This window comes from Amphiura filiformis, chromosome 8 (genome assembly GCF_039555335.1).
Source record: "Amphiura filiformis chromosome 8, Afil_fr2py, whole genome shotgun sequence".
NCBI lineage: Eukaryota > Metazoa > Echinodermata > Ophiuroidea > Amphilepidida > Amphiuridae > Amphiura > Amphiura filiformis.
In genome coordinates, this window is record NC_092635.1 from 1,311,551 (window position 1) to 1,335,095 (window position 23,545).

A 23,545-nucleotide genomic window follows, 5' to 3' on the forward strand; every position below is an offset into this window, starting at 1 on the left:
AAATAAACAAAAGTATGAATATTGAGTTTTCATAACTCATAAAAGTCCACAGAATTCCATATAATATAACTCATGTTCACTAAAATAAAATTTTGTATAAGTCTCCCCAAGGAATTTCACTATTAAATACCCCACAAAAAATTCCACCATTTTCATTATGAAATGAACCTAAAAACTATAAAAATTAATAATAATAGTTCAAGCATATGGTAACAAATGTTACAAAAATTATAAAATTTGGTGTTTTTTCCCACTGTGGCACTACATTTGTGTCTGCAACAGACTTATATACATAAAGTGACAGGAAGCTCACTCATTATATTGTGTGTAAATATTAATACATTATATATACATTTGATACAATCATTTATAAAACTTATAATTTCCAAAAACAAAGCTTTTGTAAAATAAACACTTTTAGAGGGTTACAAGTGAATCAGCAAATTAGCCTCATACACTGGTCCTTAAACGAGTCTCACACAAATCTGCAATTCTCTTTGGCTCTTTTGACTTTCACTTTGCCTTATCAGTCTGATCGAGGCACACCATTGTCTATTCCTATATCGTTGTGATCCCTGAATATTAGTACTGTAAAACACAATAATTTTGCCCACAATATTGTTCGCGAACTGAAAAGAACCACTGTTTTGTGGCATCTACAATTTTCGCAAACTTGTTCAAGGTCTACTGGAAAAAGAAACATTTGTGAGCATAAAAATTGTGTGAATCTATAAAATTATGTCATTTGCAAAATTCACTAAAATTTCATGCATCAAACATTTAAAGTAATCCAACTAACAGTGGAACCTCGCTAACACAAAATATGTTAACACAAATAAAAATTCCTTTAAAAAAGGAATTTGGCGCCCAATGTGAACTTGGACGTGATATGGTGAAATCCATGGTGTGTAGATTTGGTATTATAATGATTTTTCTAGGGAAGAGTAGAAGATGATCCAAATATAAACTTAGTCCACCTCAAATGACATGTAACAATTTGTGATTGACATTACTTAATTCACCTCGGATGACTTTGATCTGACATTCAACATTTTCGCGCTTACACCAATCATATCCATAACAATTTAACTCTTACAACTTCCTGTCAACTCTCTAATTTAAAACTCTAAATTTCTGTCTGTTTGCCTTTTCTGTCTTGTACCATTTAGTACACTACAGTTTGTTACAATTATTAAGATAAGCAAACATTGCTGGGTAGATAACAGGATTTAGTTATTTACGTAATCCAATGAATAACCGCTAGGCCTATATAGATTCTATGGTAATTAGCAAACAAAAGCCATCAGTTTAAGAGGCCTCGTTAATTGATCTTATCACTATGGACCACAAGAGTCTCATCCCAATGGCATAGTCCAATAACCTCAATTACATAATCATAGTGCAAAATTTGACCTCAAGTTGCAGAGTATGAGTTTGTGTACCCATATTTTCAAAGGATGAATGTACAAATGTATTAGAGTTTAAGAACTGTTCCCATGATAGATGAGCATGTTGTGGATCCTAGTGTATGGTCAAATGTCACCGTCTATCGGGTTCTAAGGCACACGGTAAACTGGTTGAACGCATACAAAGGTCAGGATTTATTTGGTGTTTTATAAATCCTAATTTTGTATTTTAAACAAAGAATATACGCTCACCATTTTATCCCGTGCATATCAGAAAACAACAATAAAATAAAATCCAAGCAAATTGTGGTTTTATTTCTGAGCTGGGCATAATTTTAGCAAAACAATTGCGAAGTCAATTTCGCAAGAGTGAAATTAGAAGCTTTTCTCAAAATCATGCCTATATTGTGGCGCCTCCGTAGAGGGCGCCACAAAAACCCTGATAACACAAAGCGATTTTGAAGTCCCTGGCATTGTGTTTGTATGTTAAAAGTACATAATAACACAAAATCATGATAACACAAACTCAAACCTGTGGCCCCATAGATTTTGTGTTACAGAGGTTCCACTGTACAAACCATCTGCTTTGGCGCCCTTTGTATTATCCTGCTTTAGAGGGCGGCATTACCAAGTTTTTAAAAGTGAAAAGTTGATTTTGCCTAAGTTGCTTCTCATGCTCAGTAAATGGTGTAAGGCATTTCATATGTTAAAATGTTAGATTTTGCAGCAAGTTTTCAAAAATGTTTTTGAATGATATTAATATGTTTGATTTTCTTCATACACCCTTTATATCACCCAACATTTCAACATTTTCCTTAAAACGTTTCATATATTAGTGGCCTTTTACGCGACTCATTGAAATCAACCCCGATTATTCGGGAGGTGGTAAAGATGGAAAACCACGTCTTAATTCGTTGGATGTTAGGGACCGTTCAGAAATACTTTGGTGGGGGGGCTGGGCACTTGGACATTTTGGAGTCAAAACTTTTTTGCCCCCCCTCCAGCGAACCTAAAACTTTTTTGACCCCCCTCTTTAGACATATAAAACTTTTTTGACCCCCCCCCTTTCCAACTGAGACGAATATACTTTAGGTATATTCGTCTCAGCTTTCCAAGAGGTTAAAAAACAGTCTGGGGAGGGGGCTACTCCATTTGTGCAAACTCAGTCACAATTATAGGCCTGAATGTTTAAGGTGTTTTTCACACGCTGTGACTTGTATGAAGTTTGATTTCAATTTATGCATTCTAATTTTTGTTTCATTCTTATAACCAATAAATAAATAAAAGTAATACAAAAAAAGGGAAATTGACAGTAGCGTAGCTAGGGCTTGTGGCACCCAGGGCTAAGGATAGGTGTCGCTCCCCATTCTTGAAATAATTATTGCGCCCGGAGCACAAATAGGGCCTACCACTAATTAATTTTGGTTATAATGAAAGAATATGTTAAATTGATCTTTCAAATGACTCTGTCCTGTAATGAGCGCGCGTAGCGCGCCAAAAATGTATTTTACACTCATTGGGCCATAATCGTGGTAAAAAAGGGCTTTATTGGTACATATGCGCGCGTAGCGCGCAAAAATTTTGTATGCTCTTGTTCTTTTGGTATTTTTTTTGTTTAAAACTTTTTTGACCCCCTTCCTTTAGTAACCAAAACTTTTTGGTCCCCCCCTTTGTGCAACTCAAAACTTTTTGTGTCCCCCCACACTTTGCCCAGTCCCCCCCCACCAAAGTATTTATGAACGGTCCCTTAATGATCAAGTGACCCACCCAGTCATCCACACGCTATCATTCAGCGGGATTCGAAACCTCGGCCTTTCCCGTACAAAACTAAACCAGGAGGGTGAAAGTGCATAGGAACAATGCCGGAAACTACGTCACGCTATTGTTCGACCTAGGCTACATATTTTTTAACGCATGCGTGTTCGTCAAATTATACAGCTTTAGTCTCCTCCACCTTCGCAACACGGTACGTGGCGTGTCTGGAATCACACTGACGGCGGAGGAGAATACTAGCTGGTCAGACAGTTTAATTTTATCAAGCATATAATACCTGAACAATCACCGTCATTTGATCGATTTACTACAGAATATATTGTATATTCAAAATATAATTTTAATATTGTATATTTGTGTACTAAGGTATAGGACACGTGAATAAAATCATGGCGAAGACAAAATGGCCGCTAATCCGCCTATTGTCTAGACCTAGGATACATACAAAATGTATTCCGAATGAGGGCAGCAGTCTAGGATGCTTATCCCTTCGTGTAAATCCCTGACTAAACAATTGGTATTCACATCCGAACATCTACTTTTTTATTGTTCTGAAGTTTTACCGATCGCCGTTTCGTTGCTCAAAAAGCACCCTAAAAACTTGGGGTAGATTTCTTTTTGACATGGGGGGATTCTTGAAATATAGTGAATCCTGCACATTTTAGCGTCGTACATGTAATAGTTAATATGGTACGCACGAAAAATGTTGCTAACATATTGAAGCTAAAATGGTGAAATAGGCCAATACGGTAGTGCAACAGTAGAGTGAATTAAACTGGCAGTTTTTAGGCTAAAATGGCCAAATATGTTGGCTAGAAAGCAGCTGTTATAAATACGCCTATAGCTTCAGAATTAATAATTGTTTTCACAATATTTTAACATAAAAAGAAGGATAATTTATTTATGCGCATTTTGATACCCAATTTGTCCAGTTTTGTTTAATATTAACAATACAGCAGTGTTTTGAAACAAAGATACCCGAATTTAAAAGTTGCAGCTATTTGTATTGATTTGAAGTAAAGCGCGAAGATAATGACGTGCTTTACGTGCTAGCATATTAAAACCATTGATCGCTATAAACTGCAACTTTTAATTTCGGGTATTTTTCTTTAAAAGCACTACTGCGTTGTTAATGTTGGACGACATTTGCCAAATAGGGAATCAAAATTCGTGTAAATAAATCACCCTTCTATGTTGAAATATTGTGAAAACAATTATTAGTTCTGAAGCTATAGGCGTATTTATAACAGCTGCGTTACTTTTTGTGCAGACTTTATTTCACAATGTTACAAGACACATAAATAACAATTACAAATTGACATTGTCACTCATGTTATCACCAGCTTTTATTAGAACTTCTACAAAATGTATAATTTTCAATACAGATTTTAGGCCTGTGTAAACTAAAAACGTTTGTATAATTTTATAATATAAAATAATTCCATCTTCAGAGGCAAACGAAGTGGGATTATAACCAAGCTCTCACACACAATTAACACTTACACTAACACACAACCACACACACCCCACCACTTCAAAACTATTAGTTTAATAAAGATATATTGTCAATTTCAGCTTTTATTTCCAATTTGAATTATGTTATAATACATTTTATAGTTAATTGACCTGTCAGCTGTAATTCCCAGCTCTGGGAACAAATGCAAACACCAATAACTATTATAGTCAGGTATTCATATATTCGAAGGATGGTTAACTTATCTGAATGCTACTCTTTGGTCAATGTCTCCAACAGTAGTATACCAGACAAGAAGAGAAATGCCCAAAATTCTTCAATATTGCCTGAAAATATGTAATTATACTTTCCCAGCAAACACAAAACGGTTTTTAAAACATTTTAAACGGGTTATAATTTGGGTTTTGGTAAAACGTTTTAAATATAATAACATTAAATGTTGGATTATGTTAAAGTCATGAAAACGTTTTTAAAACGTTTTGTATGAAAACACACACTAATACAACAACACTATAAAAATGCATGTTGTCAAAATGGCATTTGTAAAATATTTTTTGCAAACATTTTTTGCCAAATATTTCGTCAGCACTTAAATAACCACATGTTAGAATGCTTTGCAGTGAAAATAATTTTGAATGTTATGAAAATGTTTTATACATTTATATATAACCCAACATGTAAAAGTTATCTGGCAACCTTTTCTTACCCTTTGCGAATAATGTCGAAAACATTTTTTTTTGCCGGGGTTTGAACAGGGAAGATCCAAGCAAAATCCCTGAAAACTTACATCCCTGTGTAATGGTGTACCACAAGAAATATATTATATGGTTTAAAGTGTTGAATCATTTCAGTTAAACACATGAAATAGGCCTACACTGGCAAAAATCCACTGGTAGAATTTATAAATGTAAGAAGCGACTTTTTTATAATGGTTTGTGTATTTTCGATTTCAGTGTATTGCAAACACCTTCAAAGCCCGCTGTTTTCCTGCAATGGCCCCAACCAGAATCTCTGTTAGATAAACGGCATAAAAGTAAAACATTTACAGCTGATAGGGCAATATTAAGGTAAAAAGGCACCAAACCATTATTTTGAAAAAACATTATAATCGAGGTTTCACGTGGATTATAGTAGCATGTGTCCCTCACGGACCAACCTGGGTAAACAAACAAACAAACAAACAGAATTTCTGTTGTTTCCTTTAGGATATTTTCATGAACTGTATCTACTATAATGTCCTGGTGACTGTATGCTCATTTTGTGGGAGCAGGTGATTGCGAGTTACGGCTTTAGGCCGTGTAAAATTAATATTTTGGTTCTCGCCCCTCCTCCTCAATTTCTGGGATTTGTCAGATTTTTTTTTTTTTTTTTAGATTTTTCAATTTTTTAGACTTTGGAATGATTTATGAAATCTTCATACATAAAAATAAGTTTATTAGAGAAAAAGCATCACTTCCAAGTCTTTATGGTACTATAGGGAGTAAACCCTCAAATCTCACATTTGAAAAAAAAAAAAAAAAAAAGGGCCTCATCGTTTCCTCGAGCACTGTTGGAGATGACCGAAAACTACTGACAATGCTAATTTTACATTGAAAAAAAAAAAAAAAAAAAACATCTCCCTCCCTCATCAATTCATGAAAATCCTCTGGACGAGAACCAAAACATTAATTTTATACGGCCTTATCTCTCACCCCTCCATATACATACAAAAACAACAGTATAGCATAATAAATTCACTTATCAAATGATAGTCCCACTAAAAATAACACCACCAAAAACAGCCAAATGAAATCAGGTCATTAATTTGCATTCTTGTTTTCACATTTACCAGGAATGTTTCCATCTATTAAATTGCACTAAGTAATTGGAAACAAAATAACAATTGAAAGCTAGTTAATATTTTGACCTGAACATATCGTTAGGAATACGGCAGACGGCCGAATCCGGATTCGTCTTTTGGTAAATTTATTTTACGAATGCATTACATTTGAATTAAAGAACAAGGGATCAATGCTGTACATGATAGAGGCAGCATATCATTTTTTAACGGAGACCAGATGATAACAGCATATATAAGTAATCAAAAGGGGCGGCATACAAGGTTAGTTGACGGTGCATCACAGTACGGTCACCGACGGCAACCGTTAAAAAATCGATATGCTGCCCTCTATAGATATAGCATTGATCCCTTGTTCTCGAATTCAAATGTAATGCATGTAAAATGAATTTACCAAAAGCGAATCTGATTCGCCGTCTGTCATATTCATAACGATATAATAAGGAAAATTTGAAAACAAATTCAAAGAAAAAGATTGCAATTTATTCTTTCCTTCAAGTCCACCAATGAAGAAAATGTGCATCCTGGCCATGATATGAACCTGACACCATTTAGTATCTACTAGCCAGTGCTCTATCAACTAAGCTATCAAGAAAGATGGTGACGTTGAATGGTAGCAGTATATTACATAGATATAGGCCTGTGCTTCTTTCTAGGTTGACTCAAGGGAAACAATAAAGTGTGATAATACTAGTAACCTGTACAGTAGTACTATAAGTAATTCTTAATTGCCAGCTTCAAAGATATTTATAATATCTTTTCTGTTTATATTATACACAGCTTAAAAAAGAAACATTTTAGCTCCTGCAAGTTTCTAAGATTAAAGCAAAAAGTGTTGTTATTGATGAAGATGAAAATGATAATGATGATGATGATATCCTGAGATGAAGCTGATATCTGTGGCACTGACAACAATGGTGGCAGTTTTACTACCATATATATTACTACTCTATATTTTTTACTACAATATACAAGCAGCATGCCACGATTAGGCATACATTTGATATAATATAAGAGCTCTTATATGACATGGTCTGATCCACTCAGACTTTACTTGGAAATTTTGAAAATTGAGTTGTTAAAACAATAAAACACATAAGAAAATAGACATCACATAACTTTAGATTCAAGTATGCTAGACCTATGGTGTTTTCAGTACATGATAGCTTAATGTTTGTATAAGGTAATAATTATAGCAACTCAGTTTTCAAAAATGCCTCCTTTGGCCTCCATGGACCAGACTGGGGGGACCAGATTGTGTCACATATAAACAAAAGTATGAATATTGAGTTTTCATAACTTTATAAGTCCACAGAAGTCCATAAAATATAAGTTATGTTCACAGAAGTCCATAAAATATAATTCATGTTCACTAAAATAAAATTTGTATAAGTCTCCCCAAGAAATTTCACTATTAAATACCCCACAAAAAATTCTACCATTTTCATCATGAAATCAACCTAGAAATGATAAAAATTAATAACAATAGTTCAAGAATATGGTAACAAATGTTACAAATATTATTAAATTTGGTGTTTTTTCCCACTGTGGCACTACATTTGTGTCTGCAACAGACTTATATACATAAAGTGACAGGAAGCTCACTCATTATATTGTGTGTAAATATTAATATAATTATATATACATTTGATACAATCATTTATAAAACTTATAATTTCCAAAAACAAAGCTTTTGTAAAATAAACACTTTTAGAGGGTTACAAGTGAATCAGCAAATTAGCCTCACACACTGGTCCTTAAACGAGTCTCACACAAATCTGCAATTCTCTTTGGCTCTTTTGACTTTCACTTTGCCTTATCAGTCTGATCGAGGCACACCATTGTCTATTCCTATATCGTTGTGATCCCTGAATATTAGTACTGTAAAACACAATAATTTTGCCCACAATATTGTTCGCGAACTGAAAAGAACCACTGTTTTGTGGCATCTACAATTTCTGCAAACTTGTTCAAGATCTACTGGGAAAAGAAACATTTGCAAGCATAAAAATTGTGTGAATCTATAAAATTATGTCATTTGCAAAATTCACCAAAATTTCATGCATGCAAACATTTTAAGTAATCCAACTAACAGTGGAACCTCACAAAATATGTTAACACAAAAAACCCTGATAACACAAAGTGATTTTGAAGTCCCTGGCATTGCGTTTGTATGTTAAAAGTACATTGATAACACAAAATCCTGATAACACAAACTGAAACCTGTGGCCCCATAGATTTTGTGTTAAAGAGGTTCCACTCACTGTGCATCCGCTTTGGCATACTTTTGTATTATCCTGCCTATAGAGGGCGACATTACCAAGTTTTTAAAAGTGAAAAGTTGATTTTGCCTGAGTTGCTTCTCATGCTCAGTAAATGGTGTAAGGCATTTCATGTGTTAAAATATTAGATTTTGCAGCAAGTTTTCAAAAATGTTTTTGAATGATATTATTAATGTTTTATTTTCTTTATACACCCTTTATATAGCCCAACATTTCAACATTTCTGTAAAACGTTTCATGTATGCTGGGATCTTTGCTGATTTCAATACAAAATACAACGCAACATGAAATGTCTTACATGCATTTATATATCCAACAAAACAGTGCAAGTCTTTTTGAAGACTTTCGGTATAAATCCAAAAATTATTGAGCCATAGTCTGTTTTATAAAAGTGTGTTTTGTGCATAATTTATGCATCAAAGGTGTAATCTTCTCTTTTACAATAATTTATCAGTAAACAATTTTACATTATTTCAATTTTTTTTTAAAATTTTGTGTTCAGTTGTATAAAATGGAGAATGCTCTCAAACAGACTACAAATTGAAAGTGTATGCAGGGAAGAGAGAACACTATGTGTTGCATTCCATACAGGACACTGAAACTACAGAGCGCTCCACAGACATTTTGATATTACCAATATTCTTATAAGGTTGACTTGTTTTGTTGACTACATGTATACTATTACAAACTAGGATACTATTGATTCAAGTGTTCCCTTGTAAGAATCTCAAATCAAACATAAGTCAGAAAAACAAAGCACTTTTTTAAAACTGTGTTGCCCGTCTCCTGATGAAGATCAAAGTTGTGAACCAAAAATCTGAGGTACATTTGAATTTTGTGTTGAGATCACAGGTTCAAATAATTAAGGCACTTTCAGTTTTGTTGCTGGAAGACAGTTGTAGCAAACTTTATATAGTACTTATATTGATTGTTCTCTTACATTATATTCATAAATATATATTTTTTTGCATATTCAGCCCTGCTCAATGTCATTATTACTAATATACACATTAGTCTGGACATTAATGCAACAGGCAGCTTCAGGCAGAATAATACATCTATCAAAAGATTATAACACAATTAATTATTCATGCAATAACTAGTTCATCCAATTGTCCTGTTAGTATGGTAAATGTGCCATTTTGGTTTGTCGCTCATGGAGGGCAAACAGTGTATCTCCAGCGTTTTATGGCAAGAGCCTGAAATGGTGAAATTGAACGATAATTTGTGTATTTAAGCTTGATCGTTACAAAGTTTTATGCATTCAGTGGTTAGTGCACATTTATGGCATGATGTGCTACATGCAGAATGCAAACAATACACTTAGAATCACAGTTTGCCAGGCACATAGCGGAATTATCTGGAGGTACACTGTTTGTCTTCCATGAGAGAAAATAACGTGACATGCAAACATGGTGGAGTCAGGACCTCTTTGGGTCTACACCATGTAAATTAATGACTTAATAAAGAACAAAATTGAATATGGTTGACATCTATACATATTCCTTGATTTGTTTGCATCACTAATAATATAAATATACAGTTCAAAGTATAGCCAGCACCCAACATGCCCAAGGTTTGCATACAATTGATTAGCTTCATTCATAATTCAGTATACTGCCACCAATATGTAAACCTGTACAGTCAGTCTGTCAGCATATTTAGATATGGGCAAGTTTTATTTTACCCTGATTTTACCCAGAGGCAGTGCATGTATATTTGTGACCCATCACATCAAATCCGACAACTTTGCGGCAGAAATGAAAATGGAGACTAAAAACTAGGATAAACTGCTGTTTTTTAGCTTTAAAATGACACCTTACCTGTTGAAATCAGATACAGCAAAAATGTTTTATGAGGCAAAACAAAGCTCAAATTTCTTTTTATTTTCTTTATATTTTCTCATCGTCTTTCATTGTTATCTGCTATTGAAGCCAGCCGCTAAGTGGTCGGTTTTGATGTGATGGGTCACATTTATGAATATATATTTTTGCAAATTCAGCACTGCTCAATGTCATTATATATTATACACATTAGTCTTTATATTAATAAAATTGAGGCAGAATAATTGGGTATTCCAGTTGAAGTCCAGTGTGAATTGCTTGTCTCCATTTAAAATCTACACTCCTTGTGTGGGAGATTAAGGCCATGCTTTCCACAGGGGTGTATGGATTTCAGCTGGAATAGCCCAAAACATCTACTACAAAAAGATAATAACATAATCAATTGTTCATGCAATAAAAATTTCATGTATTCTCGTCTATTTTTTTAATAATCTTCTGTTTTTAGATTTGATTTGGATCAAAGTGGTTTCTGAAATCACCTTTAAATGGAATGCACCACTGTGACGACTTTGAAGGTTTTTACCACAACTATTGACCATTTCCTGTCTAATAGAAACTATTGGTTCCGAAAAAAAATTGAGCAGCTTTCCGACATTTGCCATCGTGACTGCAATAAGCGTTCTGTCCCATAGAAACCAATGGTTCAGAGAAAAATATTGACAACTTTTTGGTGAATTGGCCACATTTGGGCTGTAATTGTTTTTTGCAACCCTGTAACCAGACTATTCATCAGCACTTTTTTCCACTACAAGGAAATATTCCAGGAAATGAAATAATTTCTTGTCAAAGTCTTGCTTCATGGAAAAACAGTGGCATATTATAAACATGTTTATTACACTTGTTGGTCAATTTAATTTCATTGGGTAAACTATTGTTTGAAATTTTGAGTTCCTAACTACATGTATTCTATGACAAGAAACAAAAATAAAAATTCTTTTCTGAAAAATATAGAATATATTCTTAGTATATATACATGTATACACACTTGATACAATGTATTTTGAGACCACTAACTACCTCATATATTCTCATAACCAGTATGTTCAGCTCCACTACTCTGGCTTGTGAGACTAGTCCAACAGAAACTGGCACCCTCCTGAAAGTAACAAGCATATACACACCAGCAATTAATGACTTCATATACTCTCATAACCAGAATGCTCAGTTCCGCTACCTTGGCACAAGAGACAGCTCCAAAAGAAAACAGCACCCTCCTGAAAGTAACAAGCATATATACCAGCAATTAATGAACAAAGTGAACAGCATACTCATTAATGTTTTCTCAAAAATAAATAAAATTTCACTTTCTTAGTGGAATTTCTGTTATAACTTATTACTAGATAGATTTTATGAAAACACATTTGCTACAAGACTTTAATATGTAAGAGCTTTTTAGTGCTGTCATCGACAAGAAATGCCAGACAACATGTCAAGCCTGGTCCCATCAGGACCCAAGTGTGTCTCCATACGGAGCGACCATTTAAACAAACAAACATAATTTATTGCTGCAAAGCTCTGTGGATTTGCAAGACAGCAACAAATTCTATAACCTTAAAATAACATCTATTACCTGCACATACCATGCAGAATTCATCCTACCATATATTCCCCTTGAATTGCACATAATTCTTGTTGAATAGCTTCATTTGTTTGTCTAATTATTATTGTTGATTGGTGGGGAAGGGGAGGATTAGGGTGTTAGAAAAAGGTATAGGCTTGACACCAAAGAAACCTCAATTGGTAGAAGACAGTATTTTTTTTATTATGCAGATTTACAATCAAATTTGTAAACAATGTTCGGTGTATGAAAACATATACAGCATGCATTGATGATAATGATGAGAGCAGGGATTTATACCAGCCAACAAGGGTATCACTTGCACGGGGTTGCAGTCTTACTTCTGGGTTTTGATCACTCTCATCTATGCTTTGTCTAGAGATCAACTTGGAGCACAAATGTGCTGTTTTACCCATGCGTGGTTAAGAGAGATCGCACAAGATTGCCACTCATCACAAGTTTTATTTAACATTTCCAACCACACTGGGGCTTGAACTTGGGACCTCTCACATTGAAGTCTGAATGCCATTTTAACTGTGCTAACTTGACTGCCATTCAAACCTTGGCCTCGGGCCAAATGCCGTTAATGCAAGAACCGTTGGAATCAACATGCCTAGTAACGTACATTTTTATTACGGCTATGATCTGGAGAGCACACAAAAAATAAGTTTATTTTGTGGCCTGCATTAGTTGACCATGTTCTAAAATGATTGGTAAATGGAGGTCTACTGAAACTTACTGCAATTAGCTGTGGTAAGGATTTCCAAAATTCCAAATTCGGAATTAATTCTAAGCCTGTTGCACCACCAGATTTATTCATAATCGCACCTCCAACTAGGTACACTACTGCTGTAACCAAAAATCTGTGAATAAATAAATAAATAAACAAATTATATACAAACAATTTGGACATCGCATGATTAAGCGCTAGTGTGAATGGTCGCTAGGGGTAAATCGAAATAAAAAAAGTGAAAAGTGACGGTTATGAATATGACTTTATGTTCTTCTTGTACAACAGCGAACAGTAAAGCGAGATGCAGTATATTAGTACCGTTACACATTCTACGCAAAGCATTACGCTTGGTTACGCTTACAATATTTCCGCGATACTCACTGTACGCGCTCCACCTTGAGGTAAACAACTTCAAATATTTGGGCAAAAAAGCAATATTTGCTCTTTAAAATTGCACTATTTTGTGGTAATAGAATAGAAATAAAGGGTGCAGCATTATCCTTTACACCAAAATAATGAGTCATCACCAGTAAAAACGTTTAAATAATGGGTTCGGGTGCGCTTCACCCATTATTTCTGTTTTTACTCCGTCGGACACCATATTTGGGTGTAAAGGATAATGCTGCACCCTTTATTTATGAAATACATGAAATTAGCTTACTTCATTGAGAGAATATTCCATAGGCTTGCATATACATGTATGTATTACCCTCAGTAACAATCATGTCACCCTGAGTGAACAATGAAAAGTTTATTTCATTTCAACATTTTTTTAATGCCTACCATATCTTGGCATTAACACTGAAATCTAGGAGATGATGCTGACAAAATTTTGGCCTGGCACAAGTGACCTGGTGAACGAAAGGGGTCGCCATAGATAGCAGGTTGGGGCATTTTAACAGGAAAGACAAGTGTAGCCAACAATCAGGCTTACTATCATGGGTCATCTGCCCCACCTTTACCAGATGACCCACATGGAGAGCAGATTTAGAAATTTGTTTTTGTCCTGCGAGGATGAACCCGGGACCTCTCGCACCAAAGGCAAAGACCTTAACCAGTGTGCCACGATTCATTCAGTGTTTCCAAAAAGTTCACCTTTTTAATATCAAAGCCTTCTAAGACTTGAGCTGATTACTGACTTGAGCTGATTACTGACTTGATAGACCCTACTTGTAATTAAGGTGATCATCTATTCCTGAATGGAACCAAATTTGTTTGATCTTTTGGTTTACCATCAATGTTTACAAATATTAAATAATTGACTTGTTAATGGTGAAAACATGTAATATTTGTACACGATGTATGCAATGGATTAATCAATCAATAAGTATCAATTTGATGCGCCGCGGTTGATCCCAAGATCGAGCAAAATAGGCTGCGATCAATCAATTAGGATATGTGCCAATGCAAACAGGATATATGTTACTGCAGGAAAGCATCACCATTATGTACCACTATGTACATTGTATGTCTTGACATCACAGTGGAGAGAAAAAACAGAGAGCGTACCATCAGTCAAAGTCCCCGTGTATTGTACTGTAAAAGTAGAAATTTTCGCAAGTTTTTTTATTCGCGAATTTCGCTAGTGGACATAAAATCGCGAAAATAAAAACTCGCGAAAATAACCTTTTGCATTAGGTTTCTATTGTATCAATATCAAAACCGCGAAATTTAATTCTCACGCAATTGACAAAATCTTCAAAATCGCGAAAATATCTTCTCGCGAAAATATTGACTTAAACAGTATACGGTGAGTTCTCACATATTCATGAGGGCCGATTGTTCGATCGTGTCGTGTCAAACAATCACGCCAGTGTTGCGTGCCTTCGCATATACGCCATAGAGCATTACGAGCTTTCGCGACTACGCGATAGACCATGAAAATACGCGGTAATTGCATAGCAGTATCGCCTGTCGCATTTCATGGAACAATCGGCCCTCATTATCGGATGCTGCGGAGACTGACTGGTGGTACGGGCTCTGTTTTCTCTCTCCCCTGTGCTTGACATACTAAATTGACTCAAAGTGAGAATATCAGAATGCAGTTTTTGGAGATGACTTTCTTGCATTAAGGGGTAAATTTGCGACTATTTTGCAATTTTCTCAAAAATAATAACACACTGGTAACAAAAGTTATGTATATTATTGGGGCAAGGAATCAATTACTACACTGAAATTTCAGTGATTCAAGACAAGCGGTTCAGTATGATCGGACATGAGGTACATCCTAGCGGTACCTCTTTTCTTATCATAAATAACGTACCGCTTGTCTTGGGTCACTGAAATTCCATTGTAGTAATTGCATTCCTTGCCCCTATAATATACATAACTTTTGTTACCACTATGTTATTAGTTATTGAGAAAAATGCAAAAATATACACAAATTTATCGAGGGGTGTAGTACCCCCTTAAACATGGTGATTTGTACTTACATTATAATAAGTATTGATCCTGCACTGAGTGGCTGCTTAATTGGTTGAGAGGGACCAATTCTAGGACATGCTCCTTCATATCGCACAGTCATATTAAACTGGAATAAATAATCATATTTAAATATGAACAAAGGAAGATGAAATCATTATATATGTTAAGCCAAGCAGGACTCTCTGTTCACCTTTCAACCAGAGTTGCCAAAAGATTTCAGGCCGAATCCCGGGTCAAATAATCGAAAAGTCACCCAATTTTTCTCTTTACCGTTGGTTACTATGGGACAGGAAACTATCAGAAGTTGCGGGAGCTAATGTTGAAAAGTCGCCCAAATTTTTTCTTAACCATTGGTGTCTATGGGGAGGGGGAGAGCGTGGCGCAATGGTTAGGGTACTTGCCTTTAGTGCATGAGGTCCCGGGTTCGATTCCCGGCGGTGGCGATTTGCTGGGATATTGACTTGGAAAAAAAAAAAGGCTGAAATTAATTGGCAACTTCTGTAGATTAAATTCAGACTTCCGCTCTCCCCATGGTTCATTTAGAATTGGGTAAATGAATCATGAAAGTACTCAAATCCTTCGGAGGGGACGTTAAGCCGTCGGTCCCGTGTACAGAGAGTCATACCTGTACATGTATCTCGCAGCCAGTTTGAAAAGAGTAGGGTGTTAACCCCTGACTGTTCCTAACCCGCCCCGGTGTTCAAATGGACCCCAATGGAAATAAGCTTCAATAGAGGCTTTCTTGGGTTATCCAGGGTTGTCAAAACCGAACAATCAAATCAAATCAAAAAAAAATCAATGGGACAGGAAATTGTCAAAAGTCGTGGGGAAAATCTTCAAAAGTTGCCCAATTTGGCTACCAAATCGCGGCTTTGGCAACCCTGGTTTCAACTAAGTACTTATGAAAGCTGCTACAGTTAGTCATAACCACTGTATGTGATTAAGGCCTACAGGGTGTTCCAATAAAAAATACAGTATGATTTTATTTTGTTACAACTCCATATACTGGAATCACAAATTGAATTGATGGAATTTGAACTGATACCTGTACATAGGAAACATAATATGCTACATGTATATATTCTTTTCAAAATTTGGGATTTCAGTAATTATATAAGTACCGGGGCTGTAAACTTTTTGGAATTGCTTGGCGTGAGACACTGTCGAACAGAGTGAAGGGAAAGTGTATCTTAACACGTTTAAGTCAGAAAGGTAATGACATTAAAGGATGTCTCCGGCAATCACAACATTATGCCTTATAATGTTAGAAAAATAATTATCAAGCACGAATCACATGTTTTTAATTAAAACAAACTCATATTGACCATAAAAGTGAACAAAAACAGCCAGCTCTCAACACGCGATATTCAAAATTCCCGCCGCCGAAATTGTCTAGTGCAATGACGTTATGGTTATTTGTGCTCAATTGTTCTCTGCCTTCATTGTATTTAGGGGGACGTCATAATAATAGTACAATAAAACTACAATAAAAAATGGCGATATACCTCCAAAATACTGAATTGAACTTGTAAGCGTGTTGAGTTCCAGACATGACAAATTTTACGCGTAAACACATATGCATGCTTCTGTTAATTTGAGTTCGCGTATACGCTAAGTACTGTAAACGTGTTGATTCATCACGGATTAACTATGGTTGGCTCCTGTACAAAGGTATAGGAAGAGTTGTTGAATTATAATTGTCTCATATATATGATATGTAACATGAGCCCATTATTTGCAACATAGATCAACTCTGCTTTTGGCCTCTTTGTTCTACTTAAAATAATGGTATTGCTCAGGTTACAGGAGAAAAATTGTATTCTAAAAATGAAAGAATTGCTTACCGAACATGCCTCTGTAGTGTTATATAATTCTACAGCTATAGGCCCTGGTACTACACCAGAGCCATCTGGTAGAAACTGTTTAGTCCAATCACTTTGATGATCACACTGCATGAATAACAAGATTCCATTTAAAGTGCCACACGTAACGGATCTCCTGGACCGGGAAATCCAACAACAAGTTGTGTACCAGATGCTGCATGGAAAAAAAAAAAAAAAAAAAAGTCAGTTGGTTATGTTAATTAGTTATGATCAGGGTTGATAAACAACCACATTGACATAGCCAATTAATCAATACATTGAATGGCTACCTTGTATGTGTGTGTGTTTTTACCTTAATTTATCAACCCCATTCAACTGAATAAACAATGAGGATTATGGGATAGGCTATGACCTGTATCGGTATTTATGCTTATTGGCCTTAGGAAGGGCCCAATCTTGTATATAACTGATTTGTGGAACAAAAAGGTGTCATACATGTACATTGTAAGTCCTCTGTTCGTGCAATTTTGTCTTGAGACATTGGCTTGCCTGATATTTAGGAGTGTTTTTAAATTGCTTTTTTGCATTTCATACTGTTTACATTATTATATCAAGGGTGATATCCTTTTCTATGTCTTTTTTATGTAGTTTTAGGATTCTATTTTTTTATTTTGGCTTGGATTTAAGTTTAGGGGTATGTTTGAGGGTGCATGTTGGTAGTGTTGGAGGGGGTGTGGGCGTTTAAGTGTGTGTTCAATGTGTGTGTATGATGAGGTGGGGGAGTATGTAGGGGTGTGTGGGATGTGTGGTGTGTATGTGTTGGGGTGAGTGTGTGGGTGGATGTGCATGGGGGTGCTTGGGTGTGTGTTTGGGTCTGTATGTATGTATGGGGCCTATGTACTGGTTAATACTGGTTTACAAGCTGACCTCAAATGACCTTTGACCTCCGTATCAGACCTTTGATACCACCAATACATGAATGTACACATATTGATGAGACAAAAATGAAAGACCTAAAGATAATTGTTTGCTTGTCCTCGCCTGACCAACCCTAATCTAGAAAATACAAAATCTTGAATGTACAAAAGAATACCCACCCTAATGACTTTGGAAATTCCAGGAAAAGTGTTGGTTTTTTTCTTCAGATTGATAAATTGCATCTATTTAGGCTTTTTTCTATTAACCTTATTAGACCTATGTACAATGTACAGCTGTTTACAAATTACATGTAAACATGTTTTGGCTATGAAATTGGCTATGAATTGATCCCATCATCCACTAGCAAGGATAAGCAAGCAATTTATTTTGGCCTAACTTACAGCTATCTGCAAGGATACTGGTTCCTCCCAGAATCAAGGGCATGTTTACACTGGAATTTTGCATAGCTCCTCCATGTATGCCTCCTGTGCCTGTCAAACTAGTTGGCAGTGGTTTGCAGAAACTAAAGTAGAAATCACAGGGTGCAGAAGTGTTGCCATAACTATCATAGCATCCACCCGCATATGGAGCTCGCCAGTAAGTTGCCCTAAAATGTAAAATAAAATTCAAATGTATAATTTCCATAATGAAGACATTCAAACATATTATTGATACATCAGATAACATCTTAAAGGATGTCTCCGGCAATCACAACATTATGCCTTATTATATGATAGAAAATTAATTATCAAACACGAATCACATGGTTTTATTTGAAACAAATTCATATTGACCATAAAAACGAATTAATACACCCAAATTTGTCCAGTGCAATGACGTCCCAGTAATACAATGAAGGCTGACAACAATTGAGCACAAGTAACCATGACGTCATTGCACTAGACAATTTCGGCGCGGTATTTTTGAATATCGTGTGTTAAGAGCCGGCTGTTTTTATTCATTTTTATGGTCAATACGAGTTTGTTTCAAATAAAACCATGTGATTCGTGCTTGATAATTGTATTTCTAACATATAAAGGCAGAATGTTGTGATTGCCGGAGTCATCATTTAACTTACTACCTTAACAAGTAAAAGCCTGAATACATAACCTGTAATGTAAAAAGTGCTGAGGCTTGTGGATCAACGTCTGTGTGTAGCGCACTATAAATCACTGTGCTTTTTTTTTAAAGTGCGACTATGTTAAGGATAAAACCAGATGGATCGCCATTCCCTAGGCTAATAATAAAATAGATTACAGAATTTATACAAATATACAAATTTATTTCAGCATTATATAAATAATGTACACCAGAGAGCAAAATTATAGAATATGGTGCTAAGGGCCACAGAAAAATCAGCAAGGTGCTTGAGAAGCCACATACCCTTTACAATTACACATTAATTTATCATCTGAACAAATAAATGAATATACATGTAAATGAGACTTTCTAGAAGAAAATTTATGAACACAAAAAAGAGATCACAGACAAGGCAAGATGATATTATCCAAGGACAGATTGAACAAGCAGCTCAGATTTTTATGGTAAAACACCTAAGACTCAAAGAACCAAGAGCAGAGGGAGAGACTGAGTCAGCAAGATAATTTCAAAGGAGGAAAAAAACAAGAGTTCAAATGAGACAAAGAAAAAAAGAGAGGAAGTAGATGAACTGAGGAGATGTAATTTTAAAGTAGAAAAACCTAGAAAAGAGAAGATGACAACACTATAATGCAGCCAATACACGATCAATTGATCAATTGATGCCCTCGGTACACAGGTTAATAGCGTGTAAAAGGAAGACCGATCTATCTGGTGCCGATCAGAGAAAAGGAATAGCAGAAAATGGCGAAAAATTACATACTTTTACAAGGCAAAAAGCAACTTTTCTAGGGATTGTTGACATGGTGCCTTCGCGAAAGAAAGTTTCCTAAGTCCTATAAATACCTAACTTTTGAGATGGTTTGTATGTTTGAAGGTGCAAACTGCAACTTTTAAATTGTTATCTTCCTTGGGTTTTGGGATTGCCGTGTCTTTATTTCTTGAACAATTTCAACGAATGAGGTCTTAAATTCGAGCTAAAGGATGCAGCTATTGGCTGCTGGTTCCAATTATGACATATTTGTCTTTATTTAGGATATACAGGAGGTGAACATAACTGGTACCTTAATTTACTGCTTACTGTATGTAGCACAAATGTATGAAAATTATGATGACATGTCATGCACATGTCATGATAAGGGCTCATATTGAAATTCCCTTACACAGGAAGGTGTGCGCCATCCTGCAGCTTTCCTATGCTAGCCTTCTTTTGTTAAAATCCTGGGTGATTATAACACTGCAATTAGCCACTTAAATTAGGAGCACGCTTTCCTGGGTTGTGCGATGAGCCATAGTCAGTTTGTTTTCTTCCCATTCATCATGGACCACTTCAAAAGGCAGGGTGTATCACTGATGCATATAATCCATCTTCTGTGTGAAAGCATGGTAGGGTATTTCAATATGAGCCCTAAGGTATACATTGCTGCAATTGTCAATTGTTAATAGGCAAACATGATGCATGTTGGGAATGAAAAGGGTTAAAAAAAAAGATCAAATTTGAGTCCTTTTCATCATGTTCATTCCCAGCATGCATCATTTTTGCCTATCAATTGCTATATCAGCAATATTCCATATGTATGGATGGTACTACTACATGTACTACTAGTACACCACGCGTAAACTTATAAAATTCGGACCACTCACCATTTTAAGTTTACGGTCTTCTGTATTTTGATATATATAGTGTTGACGTTTAAATTTTATTGACTGTGTACTGTAATATTCTTTCACCAATTCCCCGTACGGTATAAAAGGTCTTATTTATACATTGGATAGGACAACATATAAACACATGAACTCAAATCAGTTTTAGTTGCCCTTAATCCAAATTGACATGAGTGAGATTGAATTTTATTTGCTCAATTTCATACCATAATCAAGGAAAACATGGTTTTGTTATTGTAAAATAACATGGAAATATATCTGGTGACTGCAGTAGGCCACTTGAGGTAATCAATATTGGTACTTGAATGGCATGACTCAGTGAATTTCGGCTCATTGTAAGACTGACTTGTTGTAAACTTGACCATTGCCACTGCAGGATTTTGCAATAGAAGCTACCGGGAACCAAATTACATGGACCGGCAATGGCGCCACTGCACGACCCTAATTGAAACCAGCCAGTCCACCTAATTAATTATTCATGAGCCCAGCACATGACCAGATTCGGAAAAAAAAAAAAAAAGCCGAGGTGGATTTATGAATGAAAACAAGCTTTTATGAAGATCCGGAAAGTACCGATTGATGATTTTCGGAAAATTAAAGATGGCGGGCTGTCACTACAGTTTTCAGAATGGGAAAACATGCTACCGAACGGAAGTTATAGCTGTTTGAAAAATGACTTTTTGCCAGCATGAAAACACACAAAATTTGTGAGTGTCATAGAAGCTTAAATTTCATCCTTTCAGTAATTTGATTTAAAATTTGTTATGGTAAAGAAGGAATTAGTTTAGCGTAAATGGAAGTTTGTTTCATGCAGTCATGCTCTTGTTTACATTGCTCGGTCGTGCATTTCCTTGTTCGCAAGCAATATTCATGATGGTTTTTCTCATGAAATTCTACCAAAAAGTGACCAATCTCACGCACGTGATTGGCTGGTTTTGAGCATGTGATAGTCATTAGTTATTTAGTAGTAGTGCTTTTGCTCATTTGCATAGATGAAATTCGGTTGGCAAGTTTGATTGTGTGTACAATGTACTGCTGTTGTCCCGGGATGCAGAGGCCACCGGAGGATTCACTGTGACTTTTGATGACTGCAAAAATGCGTTTGTAGGCCATTTCTTGCTGCAATACGTATTAATTTTTTATATTTTTATGTTTTTACACAAAATGAAATTTTACTGAAATAATGAGTTTTTCATGCGGGAGGTTTTGGAGCATGCAGGCGGTGGACGCATATCTACTACTTGAATTCCTATATGGCCTAACATTAAAATAGCCAACTGATAGGCCTATCCTTTGTATTTGAGTTGTCAGTTGATGTTATTACAAAATATCAACAAAACATGCTACTGCAGAACTATATACTCTATGTCTGTGTGTGTGTGTGTCTGAGGGCCGATGACCGGGCCGATGACGCACATTCGATGGGTGTAGGACAACGGAACCGCTACGTGAACGAGTAGTAGTAGTAGTTCGTAAATCCCGCCTTACAATAGGCGCACCCCTGAAGAACAGGGTATGGTTGGGGCCAAAAAGTTAGTAGAAAACACCAAAAGTTGATATTATAATTAACATCAAAGAGTTAAAAGTCACACAATTTTCCTGCAAGCGAAAAAACTTCACAATGTTTCAGCGAGGAAATATATAACATCTCACAATGTTTCAGTGAGGAAAAAACAAACATTAACATCGCACACTGTTTCAGCGCGGAAATTTTACTGACACTAGCACCACTAGCAGTCTCACAGTATTTCAGCGAGAAAAGTCTCAACGTCTCCAACTGTAAATGCACTGCGGGTTAGGAGGAGTACACCAGCTATCCTCGGGGCAAATGCGTTGAATCCGGAAACTATGCAGGAGTTCACTAAAAAACTATAAATTTACTACGAGTACTGTACTAATGATGTTGTCCCACTCATGCACTGGGCATGTACTCATGTACTAGTCTAGTACTTCATGACTTACTTTGTTAACGTCTCTACGTCATAAATGTCCGAGTGACATAATGGTGGACCAATAGTCGCCCCTTGACCTGATACATGCACAAATTGACATATGCCTAGAAAGAGTGAGATTAATTGAATAAAAAGTTGAACAAACATTACTTTGGGCCAACTACTAAAAAGTTTCACTGCCATTTTCCAATATGTCACCTGACAGGTTAACCATAGCCCGTAACCACTTAGTCTGCACCGACACTGCTATATACCGGTAGTCTCATGCTGTACGTCATTGTGTTAATATGAATATTAATGAGTAATATCAGGGCCACTTTCAGGTCAGCCAGTGGCATATTAAACCACTCCGGCACTGGGCAGTACAGTATGGCGCGCGATGGCTGGGGTGTCTCCGAGTGGGTTTTTCTGGCTGGGTATTTTTTGGTTAGAAATAAAATAATAGTTCATAATATTACAAGGTAATTGGTAGAGACAATTAGAAGAGTTGACACGATATTTTTCTCCCTCGCTGCTCGCTCGCACAAATCAATGAGCAGTTGGCATGAAGTGCCCATGCAATGGTATCAGGCATCACACGTAGGGGAGAGCGGGGAGTGTTCGCCCTATATTTTTCGGACCAGCCTAGCGATGTCAATTTTAAGGTTAGGGATGATCTGATTAGCCCATGTGAAAGCCCTATGTCTTAGCTACCGGGGGGGCCACTCAAATATGAGAGTGTACGCATGCGTGACCAATTTTTTTTCGAACACCCCCTA

General features: G+C 36.0%; 1 protein-coding gene across 4 annotated transcripts; it reads right to left on the reverse strand.

Annotated features, from left to right (window-relative positions):
- Positions 1–6,919: 6,919 nt before the first annotated feature.
- Positions 6,920–22,997, reverse strand: LOC140158490 (cln5-like protein 1). 4 transcript variants are annotated; one of them, XM_072181587.1, is made up of 6 exons: positions 22,798–22,997; positions 18,474–18,679; positions 17,176–17,368; positions 15,340–15,437; positions 12,914–13,037; positions 6,920–11,712 (listed from the first exon to the last, which is right to left on the reverse strand). In XM_072181587.1, the coding sequence occupies exons 3-6, from the start codon at positions 17,284–17,286 to the stop codon at positions 11,635–11,637; spliced, it is 411 nt and encodes a 136-aa protein (XP_072037688.1). In that variant the 5' UTR covers positions 17,287–17,368; positions 18,474–18,679; positions 22,798–22,997; the 3' UTR covers positions 6,920–11,634. The 4 variants fall into 2 exon arrangements, 2 of the variants coding, with proteins under 2 accessions (XP_072037688.1, XP_072037687.1); XR_011859784.1 differs by having other exon boundaries at positions 6,920–11,830.
- Between the last annotated feature and the right edge of the window lie 548 nt (positions 22,998–23,545).